General features: G+C 35.2%; 1 protein-coding gene across 2 annotated transcripts in view; it reads right to left on the reverse strand.

Annotated features, from left to right (window-relative positions):
* Positions 1-12,842, reverse strand: part of LOC132940955 (homeobox protein caupolican-like) — a 65,916-nt gene that overhangs the window by 14,967 nt on the left and 38,107 nt on the right. For both annotated transcript variants that reach the window (XM_061008768.1, XM_061008769.1), the window contains exon 2: positions 3,896-4,219. In XM_061008768.1, the coding sequence (XP_060864751.1) occupies positions 3,896-4,219 (324 nt within the window). The remainder of the gene's footprint in view (positions 1-3,895; positions 4,220-12,842) is intronic.

Here is a 12,842-nt window from a genome sequence, read left to right on the forward strand (position 1 = left end):
ATATAAGACGCCTGCGTTCATAAGATCGGCTCTTTTGAAGTATATTGGTGCAAGCAATTTATCGCATACATTTTCTTTTATTTATAAAACATATATTATGTATAGATGCCATGTATGTTAACTATTAAGTTGCGTGATTTCGGACGAGGGTGCGTGAACGACCTTGGAACACGGCAACGAAATAAAATAGTAAAGGTATACACAAAGTAATATATTATGTGCACGATATATTATTTTCACCTGGAAAATATTGTTATATACACACGTATATAATGTCCCTATATTGAATAATATATAAAAAAAAAACAAGGTACAAGAATGTGCCGAAAATGAAATTAATGCGTGAATAATGTAATAATATATATTTATATTATATTATTATATAGCAGTGCGAACTGCCTCGATGTGAACGGGTAAAATCTATTCAAAAGAGCGCGTGTCCGCCGTCACATATATTATATAATATATCGATCCAGGACTGTAATAATAATGAGTATAATTAGGAGTGAGTATAACAAAACGGTATACCATTATTTTATAAATTATATTATATTGTACAACTGGAACGATACGGCGACGGTATGGAATAATATCGGTAATAATAATAAGCCGCACACGATACTGTACCTATGATGTATAGTATATAATACAATATTATACATCTAATACGTATGACATGGAACGAGTTTCACGACGTACTAATACACCTACTTATATATATATATGTCATGCGTATAGATATTATATGTATAGGCATGGTACGTAAATGGAAATTCGTTTTGCGCGACGTGTTTAGACTGTTTAGAGCGAAAAAATTCTTTCCAGACAACTATATTTATACACATACAGTACTATACCATTATATTATTATAGCGGCGGTATTAGTACACGTCGTATAGCCATTGCAGGCCACACAGAGAACGACGAAGAAACTTTCAGCAAATGTAATCACCGCTCGGCAGACGAGAGACCGTCGTCGCGGCGGCGTCTATTGTTTGTTATTTTTTTTTCCTCCGCCACTTTTTCATTAGCCAGTACTGTTGTTATTATTATTTTTGCACTCGTCTACAATTAGCGTCGGTTGTAAAACAAGAAATAATATACCAACATTTAATACGATATTATTATGTAAAACACGGCCGCCACAATGGTCGATGTCGTCGTCGTCGTCGTCGTCGTCGCCGCCGCCGCGCATGAGTTATGGTGGACGTAAGTAGAAACGAAGGGTTTGCACGGGGGGCGGCCGGCGAGGGTGTGGCAGGATGACGGGGGGAGGGGGAGGCACACCATTAAAGTCGACAACAGGTCAATACGTTGTGGGAACTCGTATTACGGCTTGCTATGTGTGCGTGCGTACACGATTGTCCCGTGTTGGAAGAAACGAGAAGAGGAAGAGTATACCTAATATATATATATATATATTGTGGCGCCAAACTTAGTCTGAACAATGTTATACTATGTGCGTATATAAATGTATTTTTTTCCCGCTTTCGAATTCTCTCTCCGCGCCATCACCGAGTAATACCTCTTATTCCTTCAGGATCGTGCCGGCCGGTCAGCGCGCACAGTATATAAAAATATAAATCCCTTCTACGGCCGAGTGTAAATCCGTGGCCGAATACGTGACTGGAAATCGTGACAAAGGGCGTGCGATCGTGTGTGTGTGTGTGTGTGTGTGTGTGTGTGGGTGGATGTACGTGTGTACTGCGGTGTATATTGTATAATATGTAAACCGCATATTTCCAGAAGACTCGCCTACCACTCAAAAGCTCTGCACCCGGTCAACTTGAAAGGTCAATTCCATTTTTTTCCCCCCATCATATAATTTATAGATGCGTTTTTCGAGGATACGGTCCTATGCCAGACGTATATAAGGGTGCAAAATACGCGCTTTACATGTACTCTAGTCAGGCGTACTGCAAATATATTATAAGACGTGCTCTCTATATAGGTACCTTTATATCATATTGTGTTATTGTTGACCGACGTATTGAATGCCAGACTGCACAACAATGGATATTTAAATACAGAGTCCTTTGGGAGAGTTAAAACATTTTCAATTAAAGACTTTATCAACTTGAAGTATTAACATTTGACAAATACGACAAATATTTTATGGCGGTAAAAAGTAATTTGTACATATTATTCTGTTTAATTAATTATAATTATTATCAGCTATTACTTCTATTAAAATACAAATGTTAAACAAGATTATGTATACCCAGGGGGTAGTGGTACTGCAGTTAGTGTAGTTTTGTCCTTCAAAAAAAAAAAAAAAAAATTAAAAAAATACTACCTGCAAATTACTGTAATCGAATTTAATTCTGTAATTTTACTAAAATATAATAATAAGTAACAATGTATAATTTTACATACTCAGGGACGAATTTACGTTACAAGTGATTGAAAAACATTCGATAACTATTTCCTACCTTGCATAGATAATTAGGGCTCGGCGTGCAAGTTACACAAAATATCCGTCGCGTCATCGTGCACACGACGGTTAAGTGTGTTATTGTTTTCGACGTCATCGCACGCGTATAGACGCGGTAGCGCATACAATAATAATACGTGTCAGTGGGATAACGTATCAATCAACTGCATACGATCACGTTATATACACACCCATTACCGTCTCTCTCTCTCTCTCTCTCTCTCTCCTCCTCCTACCATTATCTCACTTTGTGTGTGTATAAACTCATTGATATAAAAGATGCTCGTGTTTATATTCATCAATCCACCCCTCGTATATATACGGTTATTTTTCACGCGGCGGCGGCGTTTACTACCCTCTTTATACTCGATCGCATATATATATATATATATAAAGTCATAAGCTTCTCTCTTTATTTATTTTTTCGCTCCCCCAAAAAGGCTCTCTCGGTGCTGCCGCCGTCAATTTTCCGCTCGTTAATGAAGCCTCCGCCCAGGCAGTTGCGGTTCTCTCGTGCGCGCACACACACACGTCTGCCTGCGCAAACGAGTAGGGTGTATATAGGGTAGTATCGTGGAAGTGGTGTATATACACATATACATACTGCGCGTATACAAAGAGAGAGGCGCACAGCACAACAGTTCGCGAAATCACCGCCACCGCACTCTCCTCCGCCCGTCGATAAATCACGTCCCACGCCGATTTCCACCCCTTCAGCAACGGAGACGGCGGTAGATGGGCGTCATCCCCTCTCTACGGTTAACCGGAGGCTGTGGCGGGAGCGGATTGATTTATGAACGTTGCACTTCGCGCGCGCCAAAGCTTCTTCTCTCGCCGCCGCCGCCGCTGGAGTTTATATATACACGCGGCCCGATCATATATATATATAATATAATAGTAAACCTTTGCGCGCGTAAAGGCTTTTTATTTCTGAGCGCACCCCAAATAATCGAATATAATTGATACTGGATTATATAGGCGACTTGACTTATGGGCTCGCGTTAAAAGGGCCATTAAAGAAAAAAAAGATACTGCAGAAAAAAACCGAGATCCATTGCGTGAAATCACCGAACAATGACGTGTCTCCACGCGCGCAGGGTAAACACGACAAATTCGAAATACGCGAAATCTAATTTATTTTAATTTAACAACAACGATATTGTATGCACGCAAACGATTGCAAATTTATCGACAGCGTTCGATCGATAAAGACGGTGATATATTTTCTTTCCTAAATAAGTTTGAAAAACCTACACTCTTGTCCCAATACTTAAACCAGTAATAATGTACAAATCCCGTAACTTTATTGATCAGCGGTGAACACAGCCGGTGGTGGGGAGGTACAAAACGCCCCTCCTCTCAGTATGGTATCCGATATACCTACATATAATATCTACACTCACCCAATATTACAATAAAATCGCTACCTTTAATATTGTACAATACGGTTTTGAAACTTACCAAGTGCGGGTAAAATGATGACGTGTCGATGCTCGGATACGGGTTCTGGTCGGTGGACGGGTACGGCGCGTACACGGCCGTTGTGGCCGGTGTGCTACGGTGGCTGGCGTAGTGCGGTGGCAGCGACGCGGCCGCGGCCAGGTGGCACGAGCACACGGCCACAGCGGACTCGGAACCGGCGTTGCGGTCGCCCGTCACGCCGCCGACAGTGGCGGCGGTACAGCACGTGCCGCACCCGGCGGCGCCCATAACGTCGGGCGATAAGCCGCCGCCTCCGCCACCGGCGGCCAACGGCGGTGATACCGACTCTGCCGTCATCGCGCTCTGCGAAAATAAAAATAAAAACATTATATTATTATAAAAAATCATAATATCTGATATTACAGATTATAATAGCCAACAGGTGTATTATAATTATATGCCTCCACTGGATATTTAGTAGCCCATATATACTTATAAAATATTATCAACTTAAGAATATAGGTATTTATTAATTTATTTTTTATTCTTGGTACAGCTTATAGGGTATATTAGCTTTCATAAATATCAAATATTTATACTACATATGAATAAATAGTAAATACATTGGTTTTCCTTCACTGAGTTCTATACATATCAATATACTTGAGAAATAAAGTTATTTTACGCAATCATCCGCACCAGAATCGGACACTCCCCTCATCCAATCATATTTAATTAGCAAAGAACCCCAACTAATATGCGACTCATTTCACACTGCATTAACCATCAAACACATAGTGAAGGAGTGCACACAATAATACTCTTCAACGCCGACTTCAGCATGCCATCCCCACTGAAAGTTACATCTTCATTCTTCATTCATGGAGAACCATGTTTTTTTTTCCATAAGTGCATATCTTTACATTTACTTAGTGTTCGATACATTTTATAAGCCGAATGGAAAAAAAAAAATTTAAAAACAAAATTATTAAATACCTAATAATACGTACAAAATAATATGATTGATACTACACCTATGCCGTTCTAATATAAGTCATAACATTTAAAAAATGTAAAGTTATCACCTCAGAGCTTTTAAATAAATTTAATTGTAAAAACTACATACTGTTAATAATTTTTGGTGGTTGAAACTTTCCAAATTGAAACCAAATTTTCATGGTTGAAATTAAATATAGGTATTGGTGTACTGAAAACCAAAATACCACTTTCTTACCTATATATTATATTATGACGTAGACTATAATATTATATACACTTATAGTGCGCAACAAGAGGATCCATTCAAATGAGTCGGAACGCGCATATTCAGGAGTCACAGCCACGGAAATATAAAGGGAGAAAGAGAGAAAAAGTTATATAGGGTTTGTGGGTAATGGGTGGTGGGAAGTGCAGAGGAAGAAATAGCGATCGGTTTTAAGACAGGACAATCTATCAGACGTACCTTCACTATACATTATATGAATATGTAATACTTTACTAACAACCACGCAAAAGAGAAAACAAGAACAGTGGAAGTATTCTAAAGAATACAGATTATAGCAGACTAACAACTTTAAAAGTTTAGATATCGTTTTATTTATATACATACAGTTACATCTATATAATAATAGTAAGACATTGTTATTTTAATGTTTATGTTAGGTAATAATAGTAATAATGATATTTACACCGAAATGTTGAGAGAACAATTGAAGTATAATATTATGTAGCTTGTACTTTATCTGTAGGTATTATTATAGTTTATGAGGAATCTGAATTACGAAATAATCGTGAGTTAATGAGGGTGCGAGGTAAAAGTTGATCACGAGTTATGACAGCTGGTTTTAATCAAGAACCGCGGGGGAAACGAATGAAGGCATAATATTAACATATTATTATACATATTACTATTAAAATATAATATACGTGACGATTGATTTAAATATTCATCCGAGAAAAAGCGTAGCCGATGATGAAAATAATATTAATAATAATAATAATGTAACGTATTGTTGTCGCAAAAACGAGTTTGTTTGTACACAAACACTGCATCCACACACCGGGCGTACACTCTGGCCAAACAAAACCATCGTAATGCATATTACTATTATGTCGGTATAATGAAATTTGCGCGTTATATAATTTTTTTTATATAGATAATAATATTACACACGTAGATATATGCAGTACAACCCGTCGTTTTCGCGCAAAATCTACGTGCTCAAAGGAAATTGATACGTTTCGTAACATTAAACGCCGTCGTCACCTCGGTTTAGGTGTGCGCACGCATAGTATTACGACGGGCGGCTACGACGACGTTATTACTCGCGCGGACAGTCCCGTCTGCGGGCGGCGGGCGTCTGTCGTCGTATAATTATTTTAATTGGCCATTCGATACCAGTCATAGTGTGGTGTGTGTGTGTGGACGGTGGCGAGTAGACCGGTTGTGAGGTGTGAACCCGAAAGCGCTTCGTCGGGTTTTCAAGAAAGGTATATTATATACATATATATATATATATTATACGTACTTACGTATATTAATATATTATATTATCTATATCTGGTCGTCGTCGTCGTCGACACCAACTCGACCGCAAAAACCAATAGACCGGAATGGCCGGGCGGTAGACAATAATGAAAATATAACAATATATTATGCGTACATACACACCTATAGGCGATATATTATTATATACGCATAGATACCTGTATAGGCCGCCGCAGTTTTTTTTTTTTTTATATAAAATCATATATGTGTATATATAATATTATTGTCTACTACGACGCGGAACAAACGCGAAGCGACGTCGGTTCGATGGAAACCGTAGGCAGGTGTCGATGCCCGTGTTTATCGAAACCTTTACACGATTATACGCGCATTAATATTATATTATAATTTACTATTATTTATTAAACACTATTGTTGTGGCACGCGAAATATTATCGGTTGCCGACGCATAATATCAAACACGCACGCCGATAGATGAATATAATAGTAGGTATACCTATAATGTTTATACCTATCGTAAATCAGAATTTAAATTTCGCGAGCACCATGTGCGTAATTATTATTGCACGCTGTCATGTCGAGAATCGATTTGGTTTTCCGTTATAAATTATAATAATATAATAATATAGGAACCTAACTATTTGATTATTATTAAATGAGTATACCTATACGAGTGCAAATATGCCGGCAAAAATTAGTCAAGTATTCGCCCGCGTTTTATTTTTTTTTATTCTAGCAGTATTATAATAACAACTCGCCGATCGTATTATTATTGTAATTTATAATATTATTTTAAACGGATAAAACTTATACAGTATACATATTATATAATATTAAACATATCTATGCATCATATTATATATATATATAATATTAAACATATCTATAAAGATATACTACACACACGGACACCCGGCGTCAGGCTAGCCTATGTCCCGGACACTATATATAATACCGTATACAAACGGGTAGGAGGCCAATGGTGGGGTGTATAGTAACGTAATAAAATTCTATATAATTTATACACGCAGTAACAATTCATAAATATTTATGAACCCGTTTTCGTGGGCTATATACGTGCGTATATACAACACACCACCACCGTGTGTATATATACGCGATGCGTTTGATCGTCGTACTGATAACAGCCATTATTACGGTTATATATTATAAATATATATTATACGCGTACATAATATACATATAACATAAAATACCCACACGCGCGTATTTTATATTTTATTTTATTTTTTTTGCATTCTACACTGCTGCTTGCACTCTAATACTCTATTATACCTTACTATGGTGCCTATATATTATAAATGTGCTAAAATGTGCTTTTGTTAATTAACATTTTCAATAGTAACTATACACTGTATGTACATATATTAAGTGTACTTATGATACTTATAATTTGTAATACACATATATACGAATATACGACATCATCGTCGAGGTCGTCATGCGTAACGCGTTTTAATTGCAACGCGGGCGATAGGCGAATTTCGCCGGGTTATCAATCAACTACGTTGTGGGTAAGGGAAAACTCGTGTTTTTTTACTACATATATGTATAAGAAACATGTGTCATAACTCAAAACCTAGGCGTGCAAGAATAGCCATCGCCCTCATCCACCCCTCTCACCCATAATTGCCTTGCTCGAGAGTATAAAATATAATATGATATTGTTTTTTCGTGGAATATTTTAAGTTGTATATTATTATATATAGAGATGGATAAATAGAAAGAGAGAAAAAAGTCTCCTGTTTATTTTTTTCCATCTCTTTCCGAGAGAGCTGTTGACACATTGTTTACATACTTAACGTCCCACACGACATGAACGAAATAATATACGAGCTTATTGTTGGAAAATAATAATATTAAAAAGTAGAAAAAAACGTTGACAAGATTATCGTATATTATATATATATATATATATACACACACCCGGCGCTGTGACCGTTTTTTTACGATTATTTATTATATTAATATATTATACTTTTTTTCCGCTCTCCCGCAATATACGCGTACGTCTACCCCGCTGCCCGACGACCATCTCCCGCAGGTCACCGCCGCCATCCGAAATGATTCATTTGCGCCGAAATCGGTATACAATACATTATATATAAACATATTTTATAATATTCATAATATATCGTGTCCGACCTGCACGGCGGCATATAATAGATAACATTGTATGTATAATGAAATCAAAACTTTTCGAAGTATATAATATATACATTGCACATATAATATAGGTATTATACCTATAGGTTAATATTCGAATTCGATGTTCGTTGGGTGGAAAATGAAAAATATAATCAAAACGACGTCGAGTTTATTGTATTCTGTTAGCACGCGAGAAACAATAATTAAAAGTCGCATATCCTATTGCCGTGAAAACAATGTAATAAAAAAAAAATAGTATACACCTAGCTTTATATTATAAATATACGTATAATAAATTGTCGGTAGCCGATCGGTAGACCGTGAAGCTTCGACTGCTGATTTTCGTACTTATACTACTTACATATTATACACCCGCAACTGCACGCGTTTAATGTATATATATATGCACGCCGCAAAACTTACGGTAGACATTGTGTGTAAAGTAGGAATGCAATTAGTTATAGGTAAGTATATATATATTTATTATATACACTCTATGCACTGCCTGCAGCTCGAATTGCTAGTCACGAGCGACCTCGTCGCATCAAATAGACTCGAGAAAAACGACTCTTTCAATATTGGCGGCTAAACGATGTCATTGAGGTATAATGTATAATTTATTGTACTATATGATTTATTATAGAACAAAAAAAAACGGAAAATGTTATTGAAACGGAAAAAAACGGGAAAATGTACAGCAATATTATGACCACCACACAGAGTGACCGTATATATTTTTTTTATTGTATTTCCTATTTAATAACTATATATTATATTATATAAAATGCGTATATACGTGAGCGGTTCGCCGTAACGAGGTTCCTATCGTTTTTGGGTTAATAATTATTATTAATTGCCAAAAAAAAAAAATCCGAAAATTATGCTGAGTAAAATCGGGCCGTTATTGCTCCAGTGGATAGACCCACGACGATTCTAAATTGAGATAATTAGTAATTCCCACGCTAAGAATAAAAATGTTTTAATTAAAAACCATAACTTGTCAGTAACTGGCGCGCGCGTGTGATGTATATTATATTGTACCTACGATACCTATAGGCTATAATATGTACCGAAGCACGTTATGTGCGATAATTAAAAAGCTACGTGGCAGTATAATATATACCTATCTATATTCTATATATATTACGCGAAAAACAAACCGTAACAAACTGTTTTACAACAATTTCCCATTAGAACTTCAACCCAGCGTAAAACCGGAAGTTATACGAAAATCGTGTTTGTCGAAACAATACAATATAATATTATATTATATATTATTTACTACACATATTATTTACATATAGGTATTATATATTATGTACGTTTATTAATAAATTCAATTTTGTGCGTTCACAATGACGGACAATTCAGCGATAATTAATATTTAAGCATATTTAATGTTTATATAGTACATCAACCGCATGCAGTCCAATAAAACATTGTATAATATTGTAATAAGTATAAACCATTCGGGATCATATAAATCCTTCTGGCTGTTGAGCTATTAGTATAATTTCATTGTATATACCTAATACAACTATACATTATGACATCCATGGAAGCGTGATTTTGTAATGCGTTGGACATAGTTCCGATGAGTTCAAAAGATATGATATATTTCAGCCTTGATGTTTGTTTTCTCGTCAAAACCAAATTACCTACATTATATAATTAACGTTCTGTAAAAGTGATGTATTTTTTGTATCCAAATATAATATCATTCATACATTTGCTTTAATAAAAACATTAATATTTTGTTCATAACATTTTATTGAAATATATTTCGCAGACCACATTTTAAATAACATTAAAATGCCCATAACTTGCTTTAAAATTAAAATATGAAAAAAGCTTATGTGGGACCCTGTTCTTATCAACCATTAAATGATTTAATTTGCTATAATTAACTAAAATATATCTTTAAAATAACAAAGTAAAATCAATAAAATTAATTATTTTGTACAATTCGGTATATGTATATAATATAATATATGTAATTTTGCGTTTCCAAGTAAGACGAAGACATCACAAATGCGGCAACGATCTCGCCTCTTAAACGAATTTAGTTGTATATTAAATATAAAATAAAAAATAAAATCTAATCTAACTTCCAATATGTTAATTAATTTGTTTTATAAACATATTACTATTTTTAATTAAGGAGTTAAAACGGTTCTTTATAGTAACGTCCGAGTAGATATAGATAAATGTTTAATGATTAATTTATACTTTATTAGGTAATTGATTTAAAATTATTCGCGGTATTGGTAATTTGTTAAAACATGAGTTTTATCAATACGACTTGTTGTGTAGTATGTATACACTGTACCTATACATGTTTTAATGTTTATAATATAGTATCTATACCTAAATGGCTAAATGTGTGTAAGTGCGTAATTTAGTTTTTTCTCGTGAGGTAAATATTTTATACAAACATATAAAACGTCGATTATCACGAATCTTGTATGGACAATTTATTTATGCTTGTCATAATATATTATAACCGATTTAAATGACTGTGTATAACACACAGTATAAAGTCGTAAACACGACTTTTAGACCTGCATGTAACACAGTTTATTTTAGTATTTTATACGCTCTGTATACACACGTACACACATATATACATACAATCATACACGCATATATATATATATATACCTATATATACACATATTATAAGTGAATTGGGAACATGAGTTCCAATTAGAAAACCATAGTCCAAACCGATAACGGCCGACATTTATTAACATGGCACGGCGGCGTTTGCGGTAAACAACAAATGTTTTCATCCGCGTTGGTATATACATATTATTAACTACTTAGCACTTATATATATATATATTAGTATGGTATTAATTATTATACACGGTAGGTATTTTAATTAGACGGCACAGCCTTTGTGCAATACAAAACGTTGATAAAAAAATATAAAAAATAAAACGAGCAGCAGCGCACCAGAGAAGAGTTTACAAAACGTTATATTTTTTTAAATTAATAAGGTCATTTTTATGCGGTAGCTGATATTATTATAATGGTATAATAAGTTGTATTATTTTTTTTTATTTTAACAATCGTCGTTATCTGTGTTAGTCTATCGCGGCGGTGGCTGTGCCGTTGGCGCCACACATGGAACCCGTGTCAGGACAAGCACTGCAGTCTACTTACAGTTGTGGCCAGTACCCATAGGTAACTATATATAGTTATATTATTGTAATGCGTATCGGCGGCGGTAAAAATAAGGATTTTGACGAAAGAGACTAACTACACGACGAGAATTCATAGAATATATGAAGACGACGGCAGCAGCGGTGGGGATATAGGAGCCACAGAGGTATATATATATATAATACATAAATATACATATTATATACCTACCTTATATACGCGTCACGACGACGAAGACTGTGGCGCCGCGCGCGCACAATATCCGATTTCATCTGCTGCTGCGCGCCCATTGTTGTCGTCGATTATAATAATACGTACCTACGAACGTATTATATACATACATAATATATATATATATATATATATGTATATGCGCGCACAAATAAGGGGGATAGGTATACACTCCCGGCGGGTTTTCGCGCGGTAATCTGTCCCAGAGTCCGCGTGCATTGTTTCAATCGTCGGTGCTCGCCGAAGGACCCAGAAAGGTGCAGGTTAGGTTAGGTTAGGTTAGAACGCTGTCGCCCTTATATTATATAATACAAATTCGAAATCTCGTTAGTGTCCCAGCTCACATTGACCCTACAGTAAGCTCCAAATCCTAAATCCTGCATATGTAAGATATATATTACCTATACTTATATTGAATAACCCTATATAGCTTCCTACTTACATACAGAATATTATATTTATACTTCGAATGGGTACGAATACTGCGCATTCAAAACAATTTTAGTGATAAATCTTACACCTATAATATTGGTATATAAACGTATGTTATCTTACAAAAACCTATAAATAAAAGTACCTACATGTGTTATTAATATGATGGTGGTAACTGCAGAAAACCAATTTCGGGTGAGTGGGATGGGGTCAAATGTTTCTTTAAATTATTCCTAATATAACCTTAACCCTACAATACATAGTTACCTACATAGACAGTTTGCACGGACTTGTAAATAATAAACGCATTAATCACTATTATAATAGTTGAACACTATAATGTAGCTATATAATACAAACATAACATTATATATTCCCCGTTGAATTAATCATTCTATTTTTCGATTATTTGTCATGTCCTTTATATATTAATGAAATCACAATTTTAATTTAATTTATTACTCATATTATACGCAT

This window comes from Metopolophium dirhodum, chromosome 3 (assembly GCF_019925205.1).
Source record: "Metopolophium dirhodum isolate CAU chromosome 3, ASM1992520v1, whole genome shotgun sequence".
Lineage (NCBI taxonomy): Eukaryota > Metazoa > Arthropoda > Insecta > Hemiptera > Aphididae > Metopolophium > Metopolophium dirhodum.